Source organism: Ahaetulla prasina, chromosome 13, assembly GCF_028640845.1.
Source record: "Ahaetulla prasina isolate Xishuangbanna chromosome 13, ASM2864084v1, whole genome shotgun sequence".
NCBI lineage: Eukaryota > Metazoa > Chordata > Lepidosauria > Squamata > Colubridae > Ahaetulla > Ahaetulla prasina.
Genome location: NC_080551.1, coordinates 17,752,501 through 17,774,386, shown reverse-complemented (window position 1 = coordinate 17,774,386; position 21,886 = coordinate 17,752,501). Strand labels below are relative to the sequence as shown.

Genomic DNA, 21,886 nt, shown 5'->3' with positions numbered 1-21,886 from the left:
AACAATTTTCCTACCTTTTCCTGTAGGTTTGGCTAGGTGGGGGGGGGGGGGTTTGTCATGTGACTGAGTGGGCATGGGCGTGAGTGAAGTCAAGTTGGCCACGCCCTCTCAGTCACATGCCCCACCACCTAGCCACACCCACTGAACCAGTAGCGAACATTTTTGAAACCCACCATTGATCGGAAGCCATTTTGTCTCACCTTTATAGAAAGGTTTCCCGTTAATGATCTCTCCCCTGGTGGAAAATCCTGGTCCTCTTGGGCAAAGAGCTTCGTATTCAGGGGTGGCCCTTGTGGGACATTCGTCGCAGTCAGGTCCCCAGGCAGCCCCAACAGAGCAGCAGCAAGCATCCAGCCGGTGTCGCCCTCCGATGGGTAAGGTGCAGTCTTCATCATCGTGTTTCAAATAGCAGGACTCCAAGCGAATATCTATTGGGGATGATATTTAGCAATCCATCACTGAAAACGGGTAGAACAAAGGACCAAGGGCACACTACCCTTATCTTGAAACCCTCCACCTTTTGCAATTTTATAATGTAGTTTTTACATTTTTAAGTTATCATCTCAAATTACGCAGTTTTATGGTCTTGATTAAATTGTACACCTGCGCACGCAGAGCCCCTCTGTGAGAGAGATAGAGTGTTAAAAAAATTGGCATATAAATATAAAATAAATAAAAATCAATGTAAAGGTAAATACGGTAAAAATGGAGCCGAGAGGGGTGGAGGGAGGCAGGGAATGAATATGGAAAACCACACTGAGCTATTAGTCCAAAGCTATACAAGCAGTGGTGGAATCTGAACCGGTTTGCTACCTGTTCGCTGGCCGCGCATGCGCAGTGCGCACCAAAAGGACACTTAGGAAGTTAAGTAGAACAGCAAGGGGGGGATCAGCTGTGCCGCACGATTTAGCTTTGCTAGAAATCAGGATTTTTTGTTTTCTAGCAAAGCTAAACGCACGGCACAGCTGATCGTCGGAAATACCGGTTTGGAGGAACAAGTAGCTTTTTTTAACTACCAGTTTGATCGAACTGGTAGCTTTTTAAACTACCAGTTTGATCGAACTGATAGCTTTTTAAACTACAAGTTCAACTAAACCAGTAGCTAACTACCTGTTCACCCAAACTGGTAGCTTTTTTTTAACTACCAGTTTGCCTGAACCATTCGCTTTTTTTTACTACCAGTTTACTCGAACTGGTAGTTTTTATCACTACCGGTCCCCCCTGTAGCATTTCACCCCTGTATACAAGGTATGCTCATGTGTCTTCTACTGTCTCAGCAGAAAAACTGAACTGAAAATTGGGCATTGCACATTTAAACTATGTTTTGTTCAGATCTAATATAAATAATTGGCTTCATGCAACTTCCAAAACCATAAACTGTGTTTTTCGAGTCTACAATGGTTAAGTCAACAAAACATGCAGATCCAAAGTGAAACTAAACCATGTTAGGGCTGTGAATGTTTGAGCCCTATCATGCTTAGCTTCCTCCATGAAAAGGAATCATCTGCAGTTCTTTTTTCTAAAAAAAATACTCTCCATTTTGAATAAAATGTAGTGCTGAGAATGGCTTTTGTATTTAAGAGTCTTTTGGGGTGCCTCTAGCTGGTTGCGCACATTACTTTTCTCTTATTTCTTTGCGAAATCCTTCTAATTATTATATTCTTTTCAACGGCTTCTTCCCATCTGGCATAGAAGAGCTAAGAAAACAGCCACAATCAAAGCAGAAATATCTGTCTTTCAAATCATAAGCTCATTTAAATTAGAGCATCGCAAAGTACTTGGTGAAAAATAACAAGAGTTTCCTTTGCCGCCACAACTGTTAGCCATTTTATTTTGGGAATCCTTATCATTTTGCTGTAGATAAAGATAATAACTTCTTAGGTCATGTCTAGCTGCCCATCCCAACTGCCAATGGCTTTAAAGATTAGGAGAATATGTGAGAACGAGCTTTCCTAAGTCTTAACAAGCCCCAACTGGAAGACTTAAGTTCAGCTATCCCTCGTGGTAAATATATTTCTCTCACCAAAGACTGGCTGAAAGCAGAGAACTGAGAGGAAAAATCTGTTTTTAGTATTCTCTTATATGGTGGACAGCAGAAATTACTAGAGAAAGGAGTTTATGGAAGATTCCCACGGTTCAGTCAGAATAGAGCTGGAAGGGACCTTTGAGGTCTTCTAGTCCAACCCCTTATACCATTTCAGACAAGTGACTGTCCAGTCTCTTCTTAAAAACTTCCACCCACAACTTCTAACAGCGAGCTGTTCCACTGGTTAACTGTCCTCACTGTTAGAAAGTTTCTCCTAAATTCCAGATTGCTTCTCTCCTTGATTCGTTTCCATTCATTGGTTCTTGTCTTGCCTTCTGGTGCTTTGTAAAATAATTTGACCATCCTCTTCTTTGTGGCAACCTCTCAAATACTGGAATACTGCTATCTTGTCCCTCCCTTAGTCCTTCTTTTCTCTAGACTAGCCAAACCTAAGTCCTGCATTCGTTCTTCATATTGTTTTTATCTCCAGGCCTTTAATCGTCTTAGTTACTCTTCTCTGCACCTTTTTCCCCATAAAAAGTCTCAACATCTTTTTTTCTAATGTGGTGACCAAAACTGGATACAGTATGCCAGGTGTGGCCTTACTAAGGGTTTATAAAGCGGTACTAATACTTCACATGAAAGAGGCCAATCAGAACAATAAAGTCTTGAATGAGTTTTGAACCCAGAGGCTTTCATCACATTTTACAAGATTAGAACCCTGAACACTTACCAATGCATCTCCGTCCAGTTGCATCCAAGGTCATTCCACTGGGACACTGACATACGAAGGATCCCAAAGTGTTGACACATTGGCCATTGATGCAAACCCCAGGAAACACTACACACTCATTGACATCTGTGTACATATTGAAAAAGAAAGTGTCAGGGTTCCAACGGATTAAACCAGCTCTGACCCTATGTAATTTACGCTCCAATTATGACTCTGTGGCCCCCCTCCCCCCAGGTTGTATCATCAATCACTTTCACCAACAAAGCAATTTCATGGGTTGTAGAGGTCACACCCCTCAGCTGCTGTAGGTAATCCTGGGATACAGCCTTAAGAGAGATAAGCATGGAATGTGCATCTGTCTTTGGCTGCTGTGCCATTTTGCCAGTTTCCCATCCCCCCCGGGCCTATGGGAACTCAAGAGCAGCAGAGGGATGCTTTGCGAGTTGACAGAAAGATTTAAAACGTCAGTAAAGATACAGATGGATCCAATACTTCCATCATACTGTATTTTCAAAAGGGAGAAGCCTATCCCTATTACTATTTTAGACATGGTTTGCCAACTATATTCAGAAACAAAAGACAGACATAAATTACTCGCTTAGGGCACAATCTAGGGACATTTGTGATTCGTAGGAAAATGTTTCCATTTTTAAGAACTTAAATTTAATTATATCAAACAGAGCCGACTTCAATTTCCTACCATGGGAAAAAGGAATTGCCTTCATATATGGTAGCCTCTGGCAGATAGGAAAAGATAATTTTTAAAAAAATAATGATATCAATCAAAGATATGATTTGATTGTTGTCACCAGGGGGGTTGGGGGAGTTACCATATTCCTATTATTATTATTATTATTATTATTATTATTATTATTATTATTATTATTATTATTATTATTATTATTATTATTATTATTGGCTTCTCAATCTTTGCAAGCCACCCAGTGACACCAAGAGTGAATTGGGCAGCCATTCTAAGTTTTCATAAATAAATAAACAAATTAAATACATGAGAGAATTATTGCAGGCCACTCATTTTGGGAGGAACAAGGGACAAACTTGCAACGGGAACATCCTCATTTGTTCTGCAAAAACAGCTGACATTTGAAAGGGCTACGTGCCAGGCTCTCAACACAATTGCTTAAGAAAGCATATTGAAGAGAGCAGCGGGGAGGGGAAATCGTTCACCATCTGCCCGTAAGGAAACAACTCCATTCGCTTTTCGAAATGCTGAAAAGCCTGTGCCCGTTATCCAAGACTACTATCTCGGAAGAATAACTTTCCATGTCCGAACACTGGAAAAATGTTCCGAGTTTTCCCCTTTGCAATCTGGATTAGGCGGAGCCCCGTTTTTCCTCTCCTGGGTTAGATAAGCTATGTACAGTCAATCTGTGATAGGATAGATCCAAGCTATTGGGTCATTATCTTGGAAAGCAAAAAAGAAAAAAGGGAGAGAGAGAGAATGATTAGGGACACGGTTGGTGGGGGGGCGGAGTTGATGGGCCGTTCCTTCTCTCACTCCCCTCCTGAAACAACACATATGGGAATCGTTTTGTTTTTCAAACGGATCGGCAGCTGTGCCGTGTCAGGTTGCGTTAGTCAGTCTGACCCAATACGGCATCTACAGTGCTTGAGGAAAGAGCTTAATGGACAGGACTACGGATGTCAACTTGGAAGCTCTGCAATCAAGGTAGACTACTGTATCAGCGCTACTTCCAATGGCGACTGATACAAAGGAAACAATGAAAGGAACAGGGCGGGGAAAGGAATAAACATGGAGGGAAGACCTTCGAAACATGATGTAGACCATTCTTTTTACTTCCTTTGACAACCACACTGATAGGAAGAGGTGTTGTGTCTCGCCGGCGGTCAGCAGAGCTGGCAGCAAAGTCAGATAGTGAGGAGGTTGGGGAGGAACGTGGGCCAGTCCTGGGGGCTGGGGAAAGCTCGGACGAGGGCTCTGTATCGGAGTCAGAGAGGGGGCCAAGGCCATCTGATAGTTACGTGCAGCCTCCAGAGTCTGACAGCAGCGAGGCAGAAGAACAGCGGGAGCCTGTTCCCAGTGTGCGCATGCGCAGAGCTGCCAGACAACAAGAACAATTAAGGAAACAGGGTCGACTTGGGAGTAAGGCTTGGAGATGATTGGCCCCTCCCATAAGATATAAAAGAAGAGCGAACGGGACGTGAGCTTTTGCAGGAAGCAATAGTTCATCTGGACGATTCAAGATTTGAAAATTCTGTTTGTGACTCTGTAAAGTTTGGCCTTGCCCTGCATCCCTCTGGCAGCATTCCACGTGAGATAGGTAGGTGTTGATAACCTTCCTCTGAAAAACTGTTTATCAAGCCTTGCGGACTGTAAATGAAAGTAATTTACAGTTGTATAAATAAAAGAGGTTTTGTAGGACTCTAAATTGTGCTTTATACTTTCTAAGGAAGCCTAGGTCAGAACAAGAAGACATCCTCAAGGATCCCACCACAGCTGTGTTTAATCAATTCAGTTCCTCAACAAGCATTTCTACTTAACCTTCTGCTTCTCAAGCAAGGTTTCCACCCATTCTACTCAGGGTTTCCACAAAACAGAAGAAGGGGCAGGGAGGGGAAATGGCTAGAGGGGGTTTTGTAGCCAAAACAAGAAAGTTTTCCTGTGGGAACCAAGGACATCTCAACAGGTGGCTGGCCAGGGGAGGAGCAAAGTAACCAAGCAACCAGCCAGCATCTTGATTGGACAGTGTGACCAAGTGACTTGGGGGGGAAAGGGGAAACTTTTGTTTTTTGAATTAGGTGAAAGCTGCAGGAATTTTCAGAGTCGGCTTTCACCAGTCGTGCCAATATGATATATCTAATAAATTGTTCTTTCAGGAATTTGCCTGCCTCAGAGTTCTGCATTCAAAGGGTGCGTTACTTGGAACGCTGACAACAACCCTGTTATATCGTATCTGGAGACAAGGAAGAAGAAAGCCAGTATCCTCCCTAGGAAAGCAGAGTTAACACACATCATCCGCTTGGAATATTTTGCAATACCAAATTGCAATGTTGTAATTTGCGGCTCATCCTTTTCCCCTCGAGGACCAAAAGAATGCAATTGCAAAAACAATTGTTAATAAGGATAGATAAATCTGTCTCTTTTGACTGGACTCCGTTTCTTATTTTTCCCCATCTTTAGGTTTTTTTTCTATGTGGGGGGGGGAGGATTTTTGCACAAAAAACCCGGGTTATTACAAAGCATGCTTGTGGGGTCTCTGTGGCTTCTAGGGCCTCTGTGGCTCAGACTGGTAAGACAGTCTGTTATTAACAGCAGCTGCTTGCAATTACTGCAGGTTCAAGCCCCACCAGGCCCAAGGTTGACTCAGCCTTCCATCCTTTATAAGGTAGGTAAAATGAGGACCCAGATTGTTGGGGGCAATAAGTTGACTTTATATATAATATACAAAAGGATGAAGACTATTGCTTGACATAGTGTAAGCCGCCCTGAGTCTTCGGAGAAGGGCGGGATATAAATGCAAATTTTAAAAAAAAATTCCTTCCTGAACATATTTTCATAAATTTAGGGCATTGTTGTGCATACTTGTTCCTTCTATGTCATTTTGTTTCATGCATGCATTTTCATACTTTAAAAAAAAAAAAATTGACAGTCCACTCACAAAATTCTATACTGCGATTTTTTGTACTTGAAACATTACACTCTCAGTGTCAAAATAGTGAATGTCATTTTGTGAAATTCCACTCTAAAAAAGCTTCCGAAGCAAACATTTGCCAGACAGTTATAGACAGAATTAATATATATATATACTTAATAATTATGATTTTTTTTCTCCCATTGCCTATATGGGTTATTTTATTTCAGATTCCAAGGCAAGACTACATACCTTCACACTGGTTTCCTCTTATCCTTGAATATCCTTTTGAACATATTGGATCTAAAGCAAACGAGAACAATGTCACTCGGAGCACAAACTTAATTGGAGAAGACGTGACGCAGCTCTTCTATGCATGAACATTTCCAAACAAGTTACAGTGAATAATGATTAAGGGAAAAGGGTTACAAGAGGAGCAAAGTAGCCCAGCGGGAATAATCAGGACAGTGTTAAGAACGTTTTCTTGGAAAAAATCTACTACATTTCAAACGGAATCGTTCCTAATTAGAGCGGAATTGCAATGTCTACATTATATCCTTACGTACAAGTTAAAGGAGTAATGACAAAAAGGCTCTTCGCAATAATCTGTGGTAAAGTTTGTTCACAGGAAGCTCTCTGTGGTTTATTATGCAATCGGCAAGAAAATTGTGTGGACATGATGTAGTTTTTTGGGGTTGTGTTTTTTTTTTTTTTTGAAAAAGAGTTTTATTTTTATTTCTCATAAATATGTCTTAAATGGACAGCCTCTTATCCACTGTTGATCATACATATTCTCTTTTGACTTTCATATTAGTTCATTAAACAATTTAAATATCTTCGGGGTTGCTCGTCTACTATTCCATCTCCCTTTATTTTACAACAGTCCGTCTTCTCCTTCTCCACTCTTTCCCTTCCTTCCTTTCTTCTATCCTGTTCTACTTTCTTCTTTCCGCCCCTCCTTCCCCTTCTGCCAAAACCATGCGTTGGTGAGACATGATTTGGGAATTACTTCGTCCTCCTAGAACAGTGATGACGAACTTTTTCGGCACTGAGTGCCCAAACCGGAACATGCGCACGCTGGATTGCCGTAAACCCAAAGACCAGCTAGCCGGTATGCATGCACGCGCTGGCCACTTGGTCTTCGGGTTTCTGCTGGTCTTCGCATGAACCCGAACGCTGGAAACCCAAAGACCAGGTGGCCAGTGTGCATGCTGATCTTCTGATTTCCGGCACTCTGGCGCATGCAAAGACCAGGTGGCCGATGCTCGTGCGAGCTCTGGAAACCCAAAGACCAGGTGGCCGGTGTGTGCATGTGCAATAGCCAGCTGATCTTTGGGTTTCTGGGGCTCCGGCACGTGCAAAGACCAGCTGGTTGGTGTGCATGCACGTGCTGGAAACCATAAGAGCAGCTGGTGACAGCGCGTGTGCCCACAGAGAGGGCTCTGCGTGCCACCTCTGGCATGTTTGCCATAGGTTTGCCATCACAGTCCTCGAAGAACGTTTTTCCCCCGATGCAACAGATAAACCTTTGCAAGAGATCTTACCTTTTTCACACGGGACACAGGGACTACCCCAAGCAGCACCCAGCGAGGAACAGCACTGAGATTTCAACGTGGCCCCGTTGATATTTATTTCACATCTCCCATTCACAATGGTCTGCCAACAGGTGCCTTTGACTGTCTCTGTTAGAAGAAACAAACACAGCACACAGGATCAAGAACCTATCTTATGCTTTGCCAATGTGCAGAGGGAATGCTAATTCTGTTGTGGCCCGCCAGCAGAGCTGGCAGCTGATTCGGACAGTGAGGAGGTTGGGGAGGAACATGGGGCAGTCCTGGAGTCTGGGGAAGGCTCTGATGAGGGCTCTACATCGGAGGCAGCGAGGCGGCTAGGGCCGTATGCCGGTTATCAGCTGCCTTCAGAATCGGACATCAGTAAGGCAGATAAACAGCTGGAGCCTATTCCCAGTGTGCGCATGCATAGAGTTGCCAGACAACGGGAACAGCTAAAGAACAAGGGTTGACTAGGGAGTAAGGCCACAGTTGGACTGTTGTGTCTGCGGGCCCATGGACAATGAATGGCCCCTCCCAGAGGGAATAAAAGAGGAGCAAAAGGGGAGTGGAGTTTGCAGGAGACAATTCGTTTGCCTAATTAGTTTGTGACTCTCCGAGACTCTTTGCATGTTTTGAAGATATCGGCCTGGCAGCTCTCCAAGCCAGAGAAGGTCTGTGACTGTGAATTCTCCCTTGAAAGACTTTGCTGAAGGTGAATGAGAGGAATTCACTGTTTGTTTAATAAAATGGGTTTTGTCGGGACCAGGATTCTGCTTCGTGCTTTTTGGGAAAGTCCGGGTCAGAACAAATTCAATTATCCTCACTGTGACCAAACCGGTGAAGTGTGCCATAACGACACTCTTAAAGACCTGATGAGAGAACAAAAAAGGGAGTGGGGACGCTCAGAAGAATACATTACCAATGCAGACGGTTTTTGAGGTATCCAAAGTACTTTCGGGAGAACATTCGCAGACGAAAGAGCCCAGGGTATTTTTACACACTCCGTTGATGCAAGGGCTGGATTCGCATTCGTTGATATCTGGAAGAGCAAAGAACACATTTGAAGGGCCAGAAGGAGGACAGAGTTTCAGAGAGTGTTCCATTTGATTATTTCAAAATAATATATGTTTCCTGTTCAGCGGAAAAGACGGAATTCCGACATTTGGACGGTGTGGCACGAAATGATTGCAGCTTCTCTTCAGGGAACCTCCAGCATTCTGCTTGGAGAAATTGTTTGTGTTTCACCTACGATACCCAATCAATAGCAAGGACCTACTACTCAGTAGCAGGTTTCAATTTCGGCCGCTACCGGTTCGCTCATGGGCTTGCATGCACACAGACGTCCGGGCGGGTGGGTGGAGCTTCCTGCCACCGCCGCTACTGGTTCGCCCGAACCGGATAGAACCAGCTGAATACCACCAATGGGCTGCACCAAGGGAGGCCAATTCAATTTCACTGTACACATGTCGTGCATTGACAATAAAGGTTTGATTTGATTTGAACAGAGTTAAAGCGAGCAGAATTATTATTACACAAATATGAAACAAATCCTATCGGGAGCAATTGTAGCCTATACATTTGACACCCACCCACCCCAGCTTTAGAGCCAGTCAGAACATTTGAGGGGAAAGTGGAGCCTCTCGTCTGGACTATTGCAATGCTCTCTACATGGGGCTCCCCTTGAAGAGCACCCAGAGACTCCAGCTAGTCCAGAATGCGGCTGCGCGGGTTATTGAGGGAGCTGTTCGGAGCTCCCATGTAACACCTATCCTGCGCAGACTGCACTGGCTGCCTGTTGTCTTCTGGGTACGCTTCAAGGTGTTAGTTACTACCTTTAAAGCGCTCCATGGCTTAGGACCGGGATATCTACGGGACCGTCTACTGCCAACGTCTATCTCCCAACGACCGGTGCGCTCTCACAGAGAGGGGCTCCTCAGGGTGCCGTCAGCCAAGCAATGTCGGCTGGCGGCCCCCAGGGGGAGGGCCTTCTCTGTGGGGGCTCCTACCCTATGGAACGAGCTTCCCCTTGGACTCAGACAAATACCTGACCTTAGGACCTTCCGCCGCGAACTTAAAACCTACTTATTTCGTCTTGCTGGACTCGCTTAAATTTTATATTATTAAATCGATTTATGGGTTTTTAAATTTTTTAGTAAATTTTAGAGGGAATGTTTTTATTTATAAGTAGCCAAATTAAATAGGTTTTTTAAGGGTTGTTTTTAGTTTTGTATTGTTGTTTTCTTTCTGTATTTTATTTGTAGCTGTACACCGCCCTGAGTCCTTTGGGAGAAGGGCGGTCTATAAATAAAAATATTATTATTATTATTATTTTCATTACCTTCACATGTTTGTAGATCCGGTTTGTACACAAATCCCTTGGGGCAGGTACAGGTGAAACTTCCAGGGGTGTTCCTGCATTGCCCGTTGTCACAAAGCAACCTATTCACGGCACACTCATCGATGTCTGCAAAAATAATTATAGATAATTCAGCAACGTCTGCAAAACTAACATGCTTCGATGGCATTAATGTTCCTTTCTTTCTTTCTTTTTTTTGGGGTCTCTTTCAATTGAAGCTGTAAAATGAGTTTCTATTTAAGGAAAGGAATAGACTTCACTAGTAGGAATGTTTTTCCTTATAATAGTATGGAGAAGGTTTCGGTTAACATCAAAGTCAGTGGAGATGGAGTAACTATCTGCAGTTTTTGGACAAGTTTCCCAACCTTCTCCCTACAAGCAGGAAAAATGGGTATTTCAAAACAGATCAAAGATGTCACAAAGAATAGAATAGAATAGAATAGAATAGAATAATAGAGTTGGAAGGGACCTTGGAGGTCTTCTAGTCCAACCCTCTGCTTAGGCAGGAAACCTAGAAGTCTTCTAACTTTTTTTTTTTTTTTGAAACTTTGGTATCTTTCTTCCAATTTTTTTTTTTTAATCACAGATTTCTTCCAGCTATAGGACTATGAAAAATAGATCGTATCTTGTAAGACGAGAGAAGGACGAGCTTTGATGCTTTCTGCGTGACTGTTTTGTATCTTGCTTTTTTAAAGGGTTTCCAATTTGGGTCCTTTGGGTTTCGTATCTGTCTTCTCCTGCAGTCTGTGTTTTGTCTTGAACAGGGGCTGTTAGAAGAAGGATAAGTATGGCTGTCTTTCTAGATGCAGAAAATGCTAATCAGAACACAAGAAGGGCTGACAGTTCCTTGTCCCAGAACGCTTAACTTAATCCATTCTTCATTAGCTTTCTTGAAAAATAGAATAACAGAGTTGGAAGGGACCTTGGAGGTCTTCTAGTCCAACCCCCTGCCCAGGCAGGAAACCCTACACCACTTCAGACAAATGGTTACCAATCTCTTTTTAAAAACTTCCAGTGTTGGAGCATTCACAACTTCTGGAGGCAAGTTGTTCCACTGGTTAAATGTTCTAACTGTCAGGAAATTTCTCCTTTGTTCTAAGTTGCTTCTCTCCTTGGTTAGTTTACACCCATTGCTTCTTGTCCTGCCTTCAGGTGCTTTGGAGAATAGCTTGACTCCCTCTTCTTTGTGGCAGCCCCCGAGATATTGGAACACTGCTATCTCTCTTAGTCCTTCTTTTCATCAGACTAGACACAGGGCCGCGGTGTGGCTCAGGCTGTAAGAAATCTGTTATTAAAACACAGCTGCCTGCAATTACTGCAGGTTCTAGTCCCACCAGGTCCATGGTTGACTCAGCCTTCCATCCTTTATAAGGTAGGTAAAATGAGGACCCAGATTGTTGGGGGGGCAATAAGTTGACTTTGTAAATATACAAATAGAATGAGACTATTGCCTTATACATTTTAAGCCGCCCTGAGTCTTCGGAGAAGAGTGGGATATAAATGTAAATTAAAAAAAAACAACAGTGCAAGTGTTGCATGCTTCCTGCTTCAAGGCAGGAAAGGCAGTTGAGCTCCATTGCTCTGGCTGTGCAAAAAAACCCCAAAACCTTCCTAAGTAGAATGAACCAATAAGGATCGCGCAATCTAATAACAAAGGAAAACGCAGCACGGGGGATCAGGAAGATGAGAAGAAAAATGAAAGGATAAGCGAAAATCAAAGTAGCAAATGGCAAACCCTACCTGTAAGTTGAAACTGATATAAAAATGATGAGCTACAATCTGGGAGAGTGTTAGAGAAATGTGGAAAACGTCCTACCTAGACAGACTTTCCCAGTTGAATCCACCTCATATCCAAAGTTACATATGCATTTATATGTTCCACGCAGGTTTTCGCAGATTCCATTGGGACATATGTCAGGATCCAATGCACATTCGTTGATATCTGCAAAAAAAAAAAAATAGTAACAGATATGTGTAATTTTTTTTTAATCCATCATCACAACCAGGACATAAAAATGGTGCGGTGGGCTAGAGGTGGAGCTATCGACTCACAATCAGGAGGCTTGTGAGTTCGATCTTAGGTAGAGGCAGATATTTCTCCCTCTGGGCACAATGAGAATATATCTACTGAACAAAACTCCGCATTGGCGACAGGAAGGGCATCCGGCCATGAAAGCACTCTGCTAGCTCCATTCAGTTGCCCAGACTCCACCCCGCAAGGCAGGGGTGAAATCTACTTACCTTCCCAACCGGTTCGGAAGTGCGTGCACGCATCATGTGCGCGCGTGGACCCCCTCTGCGCATGCCCAAACCCTTCTGCGCATGTGCAGAGGGTAAAAAATAGGTTACTTCCTAGTTAAAACCAGGAAGTAATGACGATTGGGTGGATGGGCGGAGCCTCATGCCGCCATCACTAACGGTTCTCCGAACCACCGGCTGCCATCGCTACCAGCTCGGTCGAACCGGTCCAAACCGGGAGCATTTCACTCCTGCCACAAGGGATTATGGGATCATTAAATGATGATGAGGACAACAACCAGGACATTCATTTATCTATCTTTTCTTTAGGGCATTTCCTGCAAATGTCGTCCCTTACTCCTTTACACCGATTTTGAATGAAATTCCGCTATAAGCTTACCATTTCCTGATGCTGTGATCCCTGGTCCGCTGCTACAAAGACCGTGATATTCCTCTGGAGAAGAAGGAAAAAAAGTGAGGAAAAATTAGATTAAGAGATTTAAGAATATAGTTAAGAAAAATGCAGAGGTTTTCCGGAGTCTCCTAAAAGACGATTTTGGAATAATTGGATCAACACATTGACCTCAACAGGACATGCTACCAAAAAAGACGCAAACACAAGTTGGTAATTTTCAAGATGTTGAAATGCAGCTGTTTTGAAGCAGGTTTGTCTCCTACCTCTTCTGTGAGTTTAAGACTGGAGGATGTATTTTATTTATTTTATTTATTGATTACAAAATTTACATTTCCGCCTATTCACACATGCCGACTCAAGGCGGCTTAAAGGGATATAAAAACATCACGTATAAAAAATAAAACCAACAAAATAAAATAACAAAATAATATAATAGCCCCACCCAACCCGGCAATAACACGTCACACAAACCTACACAACCTACATAACCAACGGAAAAGGGTATATGAAGACTACGTTAGCACAGTAGCATTGATGATGTTACCTAGCTGGGTCATGAAACGTCTGCAAGAAAACAGCCAAGCTCAGAGAGCACCAAGGACCTCAAAATTCAATCCTGAGCTACGAATATTCTCTTCTACCAAGACTAAAACTCATAGACTGCAGAGAAGAGCATCTGACTGCCCACAGGAAAATGTCATGAGCTATCAAAGTGGGGGGGGGGGGAACCACAAGAAAACTATATAGAATTGAATAACACTATTGGAAGGGACCTTGGAGGTCTTCTAGTCCAACCCCCTGCTTAGGCAGGAAACCCTACACCAGAGAAATGGTTGCCCAACATCTTCTTAAAAAGGGGAGGGGGGAGAGATAAATTTTTGCAGCTTTCACCATCCCCAAAAATTAAAAGTTGAAAGCCGTCTTCTATTTTACCCTCCGTTCTCAAACAATAGTAAAGGTGCTCAAAACACAGTCCAGAGGAGAAGGGGGGGCGGTGAAATGCTCCCACATGTGGAAATGTTCTGTGGAATTAATTCAAACGCAAAACAGAAGTCCGTGGGCGCAGGGCCATTCGCATTTACAAAATGTTGCGGCTCAGTTGCACAGTTTTGAAAAAGGAGAGCTGATAGCAGCAAGTGTTTGCTTGCTCTGATAGCTCTCCAGAACCTTCCTTACTGTTTTAACTAACATGGCTGAGAGTAGCAGCCTTTTTTTTTCAAGTTTGCACATTGATTAAAGCCAGTTGAATTCGCTTCAAGTGATCCTCTGTGTCTCCTTCTCTGAACTGCCAGTTAAAATAAAGGTTAAGTATGTACAGGCTTCTCATGATACTTTTTCTTTAAACACACACACACACACACACACTACACCCATTTCTGGACTCAGCATTCCAGAATATTCTTTTTTCTGAGAGATTGGGCCAAGAAACTTCAGTGGTGTTTCAATAACCACCGCCTAAGCAGAGATTACGATTTAGGAGGAGTTTGGGGAAAACAGATTACAGCTACAACGTACAAACATACATTTGAGAATATTTACAGTATTTGGCAAGTTCTATGACCCTAAAAAACTTCTTACGGAATGATGTCATTTTCCATTTCTTCTATTGTCCATTAGGGGCATGAGAAATGCACAATCCCTGATAGTTTATGCATATCCATGCCATTTTATCACCAGCTGCTACTACATTATACAGATTTTTGCACACCTGCTCTAGAGGAATCTGTCATTATATAACAAATTCTTCCCCCCAACATACATTTTTGCCCCACATAAAATAAACACACGACAGGTTGGGCAGGTACCCTTGTGTGAGCAACTAGGTTCGTTCGACAGTGAGATGGGCAGCATATTATTTTACTCAATGAGTAAATTTTACTCAATTTTACTCTCAAGATAGATAGATAGATAGACAGATAGAGACAAAATAGACAGATAGATAGATGATAGACAGACAGACAAATAGATGAAAGATAGATAGATAGATAGATAGATAGATAGATAGATAGATAGATAGATAGAAGATAGATAGATAGATAGTTAGATAGATAGATAGATAGATAGATAGATAGATAGATAGATAGATAGATAGATAGATAGATAGATAGATAGATGATAGATGGATGGATGGATGGATGGACGGATGGATGGATGGATGGATGGATAGAAGGATGGATGGATGGATGGATGGATGGATGGATGGATGGATGGATGGATGGATATACACAGAAGATAGAGAGAGAGAGAGAGAGAGGATGGATGGATGGATGGATGGATGGATGAATAGAAAGATGGATGGATGGATGGATGGATGGATGGATGGAACATTTTAGAAAGGGCAACTTAAAGAAATGCCAAAATCGTATGTAGGTTTAAAAAGTAGACAAAATTCAGGATGAACCTGAAAACATGCAGAAAAAATAATTAAAGCGTCTGCCACTGAAAAAAATAAGATTTGAAAAAAAATACAGAGCAGCATTTGTTAGATATTTTGACAACTCTATAGTCCGAAAAGATTGAATCAAATCATTGTTAGCACCTCTGTCTGGTGCTAAGTCAACATTCCATTCTAGCCCCCTGGACATCTTTACAAGTGACAAAGGAGGGCGTTTAAATCCCAGAGTGGGGAATTCACACTTTACCTGAGTTTTGCGCGGGACACGGTTGGCAAGGCTCTCCAAAGGCGTAATCTGTGCTCGCGCAGCAGCATTCGGATTTTGTGACGGCACCAGATAAGGGTTTCACACACTGGCCTCTTCTGTATTCCCCATAGCATGTGCTTCGCATGTGCGTATCTGAACGAGAGAGATTTTTAAAAAAAAAAAACAGCTGTCAAATACATTCAATCGCAAAGCTGTGCAGATCGTTCTGGTTTTCATGGCAGAGTGCCATGTTTAGTGACCGTTTGAGGTGACAACCATGATGATAAAATCACTTCGCAACCAATCCTCACATCTGCGAACTTTGCGGAGAAAAGGCAAGCTGAAGGAAGATCATACGCCCAGCCGCGGTTCCACTGAGCAACCTCTTCAGCGAACAACCAAGTTGTAGGTCTCAACTGTGGTAGCTACTGTGTTTCCCCGAAAATAAGACCCTGTCTTATTTTTTATTTTTTTTGAACCCCGAAATAAGCGCTTGGCCTTATTTTGGGGGAGGTCTTATTATTTTGAGGCACATGGAACAAGACGGGTCTCCTTTTGCCCTTTTACCTATTTCCAGCTTTGTCTCCCTAACACAAAGAAATTTTCGGAGAGGGCTTATTTTCGGGGAAACCCGGTACATGGTTAAAGGTACTCCCTGACTTACGACCAGTTGGAGTTACTACGGACATGCTTGCCGGCTACTTATGACCTGCATTCAAAGTTCCAACGATCTCCACAGCATTTTCTCCCATTGATTCAGGGATGATTCAAGAGACAAATAGCCTCCTCCGTTGTTTCTTTTCCCAAAACGTTTTCAATTTTTTATAAAATTAACCTCAAATGGTTAACTTTGAGCAGCCATTTTTTTCTCTAATTCAGAAAGTTCTTCGTATCTGCTAAACCAGGAATGGAGAAACGGTGATGTTTCAGACATTGCCGAATCAACCCTGGTGATTACACTATTAATCTTTTCATCGTTCCCATCACCCATCTTCTTCCACTTATGACTGTATGACTGAAACTTTGTTGCTTGTATCTTAACATTTATATTGATGTTGATTGTTTCCTGATTGCTTATTTGTACCCTATGACTATCATTAAGTGTTGTGCCTTAGGATTCTTGATGAACGTATCTTTTCTTTTATGTATACTGAGAGCATATGCACCAAAGACAAATTCCTTATGTGTCCAATCACACTTGGCCAATAAAGAATTCTATTCTATTCTATTCTATTCTATTCTATTCTATTCTATTCTATTCTATTCTATTCTATTCTATTCTATTCTACCTGACCCTACCCTACCCTACCCTACCCTACATTTTATTCTACTCTATTCTATTCTATTCTATTCTATTCTATTCTATTCTATTCTACTCTACTCTACTCTACTCTACTCTACTATACTCTACTCTACTCTACCCTATCCTACCCTACCCTACCCTACATTCTATTCTATTCTATTCTATTCTATTCTATTCTATTCTATTCTATTCTATTCTATTCTATTCTATTCTATTCTATCAGTGTGGTGGCAGATGTCCTCACATCCTCATCAAAGCCCTACCTTCATCATCATCCCTCTCCCACAACTGCAGTTGCGTGTCAGTTGCAGTCGTCTACGGGGATTCTCAGCCATCCAGGTCGCGGTTGTCCCAAAAGTGCTTTTTTTTCAAAAGGCAGCTGGACTTTTATTTTTTTCTCCCTCAAAAGGCAACTGGGGAAAAAAAAACCCAAAGTCCAGCTGCCTTTTGGAAAAAGGAAGCATTTTTGAGGTAAACTGTAGTTCGGCAATTCTGCGGAACCCAACATTAATGGCTGCAAGGTTAATTTCAGCCTTCAGATTCCTCCTTTTGTGCCCAGCGCATCGAATGCCATTCGTTGTTTCGGCCCAAGTCTAGCCGTGGTTTTCTCACGAAAACTCAACAGGATTGATAACAGCCCGTAACTGTGTGCAAAGAAGCTGCAGCAGGTGGCAGCATTTAACTAACCTAGATTAATTCCAGAACATAATACAAGGCTAGTTCTGGAAACTTGCTTGGATGGAGAACCTCCATGAAACCTCCAGACTGCGGTCTAGACGAGGAAATCGTCTTCAAAGAAGGCCTTCCCACACTCCTTCTTCTGCCAAGAGAACTACAGATGGCCCTCAACTTAGAACCACAACCGAGCCCAAAATTTCCATTGCTAAAAGTAAGGCCGTCGTTAAAGAGAACTTTGTCCCATTTTACGGCCATTGTTATTATTATTTTTTTGCTGCAGTTGTTAAGCAGATGGCTGAAGTTGTTAAGTGAATCATTAAGCGGTCGTTAAGCGAATCAGGCTTCGGCCCCCTTGACTTTGCTCGTTGGGAGCTGGCTGGAAAGGTTACAAATGGTGAAGACATTTGTAAGCCGCTACATTTTAGTGCCTTTGTAATTTTCAACGGTCACTAAACAAACGGTTGTAACTTGAGGGCTGTCTGTAGGCAGATGTGGTCACGGGATGCTGAGCTCAAGTCAAGGAAATCTTTAAATCTGTAAGCAGTCCTCAACTTACAACAGTTCACTTAGTGTCCGTTCAAAGTTACACTGGGGGGGAAAAAGTGACTTACGACCATTTTTCACCCTTACGACCTTTTGTAGCGGCCCCGTGATCACGTGATCCAAGTTCAGATGTTGGGCAATTGGTTCATGCTTACGACCATTGCTATGTCCCAAGGTCACGGGATTCCCCTTTTATGACCGACTGACAAGCAAAGTCAATGGGAAAGCCAGATTCACTTAACAACCTTGTTCCTAGCTTAACAACCGCAGGGATTCACTTAACAGGCTGTGGCAAGAAAGGGTCGTAAAATGGGACAAAACTCACGTAACAACTGTCTCGTTTAGCAACATAAATTTCAGGCTCAGTTGTGGTCGTAGGTTGCAGACTCTGTGGAATGTCAAAAAAAAAATGTGCCCCTCAAGTCATATGCTGACAATGGAAAAATAGTTTTCTTGAGGGACGCTGAAAAGCCATCACCAAATTTTAGCCATCCAAATTACCAGATTCCTGGGAATTTTTTTTTTTTATTTTAATCTAAGACTCCTACCCAAAGGATTAACCTCTTTCCATGGTTTACTAATGCTTTCCTCTTTTACATTTAGCTATTCCATTCCCATGGGTGGAAATTATCCATTTCTGCCAAGTCAGTGATATTTTTATTTTATTTTTCTCCATAGGTCATTGATGTCTCCAATAGGATTAACCCAAACTGGGGGATCCTGACTAGTAACTAACTTTGGGTTCTCCAGCTACAGAAGTAGTGAAAAAAAAACTATCGGGAGCCTTTTATCTCCTCTCCAGATAGTTCAACCTGACCAGAAACTTCCTCGAACCATTCGCACTCTTGCTTTGCTAAAACAATTCTGCTTCATTACTTTGCCAACCTGTCAAAGGCTAAATATACAAAAGTCGAGTTAATCAGGTTGACGTTTTGCTAAGGTATGTTAATTTGATGGAAAGTCACTCTGTGTACCAGAACTTAGGTCAGGCATGCCATCTTGCATTTATTTTAAAAGCAGGAATTTGGAACGAATTCCTAATTCATAGATAACTCTTGGAATGAACATAATAATTGAGCGACTCCATTTTAAGGCAGATTGAGATCAGTCTTAATATTACGTGTTGCCTTTCTGCGTGTTTGAGATCTGAATCACCGTTGCAAGAAGCTTAAACCATGGGTCAGCACAATCTGTACGGAGCTGGGGCTTATCAGAAGCACTTTATTAATGGTTTCCTACATGCTCTTGTATTTTTAAAAGGATCGTTCTTGGTTCCCTTTTTTTTTTTTCCTTCTCCCTTGTTGAAAAACAGCAACGGCATTCTTCCATCGCACCAAATTAGGAAGAGCCGGAGAACACATTTTAATTGCTAAATTCCTACTAATTGATCATTGTTTTGTTTCCTTCTTAGCCCTTCCAAAATGAGTTTGAAAGGAGAAAATCTGTAATGAAGACGCATCAATTGCACAGCAAATGGGACTCATCAGCCCTTATAAATGGATTGGTAGTCTATGCTCAGGATAACATTGGATAAACACTTTTTAAAAAAAACAAAATTGGAGGTTTTTCAGGCAGGACATCAATTCTTCCAATGGCTTCTGTTGGAAAGGCCAAATTGTCCCTGTTTATTAACATACGAGGCTGAAAGCAGGCCACAGATGCAACTGTCGCAATTAATAATCGTGAACCAGCTTCAGAAAAAAAGAAACTCAAAACCGCAAGGTATACGGAAATTCTCAAACATCCAGGTGGTGGTTGTCCCAAACGGCACCTGGATTTTTCTTGGTTTCTGCTTTGACAATGTTTTGCTTCTGGGGTTCCGACGAGGACCAAGTCACCGCGGATATAGAGAGGCATTCCAGCCCATCGAATCCAGGGACTAAAAACTTGCCCTCGGAGGGCCCCCGGATGGCGTTACTGCCCGCCAGAGGCCGTACCGTGGTGCGCCTCGTGGTGGTAATGGGACGGCTGCTGAGAAATCGGCAGGTCGGATCCTGGGTTGGTGGGGATGTCGACGCGGCTGCCCGAAGCTCCTTCAGGGTTGATTATAGGTGTGGCGCCACCTTCCAGCTGCGACCTCTCTTGGGGATTGGACCCCTCAAGACACCGTCAGTGCTGGCCCAGAATTTGTCCAGGGCAGGGCTCCGAAAGGGGCCCTGTCCAAAATGGCGCAGGTCGAGGCATAGATTCGACCTGTGTGGGTAACTACTGCCCCAGCGAGTCACCAGTAGGGACCCAGTATCCAGCGTAGGCTGGATACCAGTTAAAAAGTAAAAAAAAAAAAAAAAATAGAAAAAGAAAATGTTTTGCTTCTCATCCAAGAAGCTTCTTCCAAAAGAAGCTTCTTGTGGATGACAAGCGAAACATTTTCAAAGGAAGAAAAAACAACAACACTGAAGTCCAGTTGCCTTTTGAATAAAACACCTTTGGGTCAAAATTGCATTGTGATAAGTTTCCTTATAAGATCTCATGAAGAGTCAATCCAGGCCAAACCCTGGTACAACTTCCTTCCACCTGAGCTGCCTCACCCATTATAGGTAGTCCTCGCCTTACGGCCACAACGGAGCCCAAAATTTCCGTTGGTAAGCGAGATATTCATTAAGTAAAGTTTGCCCCGTTTTACAACCTTGCTTGCCAAAGTTGTTGGGTGAATCACTGCCGTGAGTAACATGGTTGTTAACCGAATTCGGTTTTGAAGAACGGTCGCTAAATGGACTGTTGTAACTCGAGGAATAGCTGTACAAATAAGGGGCAACATTCCAATGGCTGCTAGCTTGTAGACATGATGAAACATCAACATCCAGAATTACTAAACCCACCTTGACTGAGAATTCTGCAATCTTCTAAAGTCCCAACACATTTGGAAGGCACCGAATTTGGAAATTAGAGCTTTTCTCTAGAGCGAAGTCCCCTAAACCATAACCGTCAGCCACGACTTTGTCTTACCGACACACACACGTCCATCCAGCCCAACCGCGAGGCCAGGAAAGCATTCGCATTTGAAAGAACCGTCGGTGTTGACGCAGCGTCCGTTCATGCATATTCCTGGTGTCTCACATTCATCAATATCTGTGAAAAAGGAAAAAAAAAAAAAAGACCATTTTGTTGAAGATTAAACTTTAGTTCTCTACTTGGGATGAGATGCAAGGGTTCCCTGAAGCTTATTCATTTATTTTTATTTATTAGTTCATCAAACATGTACGAGATAGCAAGTATAAATATGAGCATGGATGTGAACGAAGGAAATGAATACAAATAGATGGGGACAGTAGGACAGGGATGGTAGGCATGCTGGTGCGCTTATGCACACCTCCTTTACGGACCTCTTAGGAATGGGGTGAGGTCCACGGTAGACAGTTTCAGGTTGAAGCTGTGAGGGTTTGAGGCTGTAACAACGGAGTCGGGTAGAGCATTCCAGGCGTTGACCACTCGGTTGCTGAAGTCGTATTTTCTGCAATCGAGTCTGGAGTGGTTTACCTTGAATTTGTAACAATTGTTTGCCTGTGTATTATTGAGGTTGAAACTGAAGACGTCGTTGACAGATAAGACATTGTAGCAGACAATTTTGTGTACTATGCTTAGATCGGACCGCCAGCAGCACAGTTCCAGATTGTCCAAGCCCAAAATTTCAAGCCTGGTGGCATAAGGGATTCTATTGTGAGTAGAGGAGTGGAGGACTCTTCTCGTGAAATACCTCTGGACCCGCTCAATTGTATTAATGTCCGATATATACAGTGTGAATTCCAGGCAGACGAGCTGTATTCGAGAACTGGTCTGGCAAAGGT

The 21,886-nt window shown here is 42.7% G+C and overlaps 1 protein-coding gene and 1 long non-coding RNA gene across 2 annotated transcripts in view; one reads left to right on the top strand and one right to left on the bottom strand.

Moving 5' to 3' along the window:
• LOC131184524 (fibrillin-1) overlaps positions 1–21,886 on the bottom strand; it is a 180,210-nt gene that overhangs the window by 81,266 nt on the left and 77,058 nt on the right. The window contains exons 12-21 of the mRNA XM_058155915.1: positions 21,048–21,170; positions 15,578–15,730; positions 12,921–12,974; positions 12,099–12,224; positions 10,265–10,390; positions 8,846–8,965; positions 7,918–8,055; positions 6,626–6,676; positions 2,760–2,885; positions 201–428 (exon numbers count right to left, since the gene is read on the bottom strand). Coding sequence (XP_058011898.1) covers positions 201–428; positions 2,760–2,885; positions 6,626–6,676; positions 7,918–8,055; positions 8,846–8,965; positions 10,265–10,390; positions 12,099–12,224; positions 12,921–12,974; positions 15,578–15,730; positions 21,048–21,170 — 1,245 coding nt within the window. The remainder of the gene's footprint in view (positions 1–200; positions 429–2,759; positions 2,886–6,625; positions 6,677–7,917; positions 8,056–8,845; positions 8,966–10,264; positions 10,391–12,098; positions 12,225–12,920; positions 12,975–15,577; positions 15,731–21,047; positions 21,171–21,886) is intronic.
• On the top strand, positions 3,589–6,699 carry LOC131184525 (uncharacterized). The gene is made up of 3 exons (XR_009151989.1): positions 3,589–5,062; positions 5,619–6,127; positions 6,604–6,699. It is a non-coding gene; the product is annotated as an uncharacterized LOC131184525 (long non-coding RNA).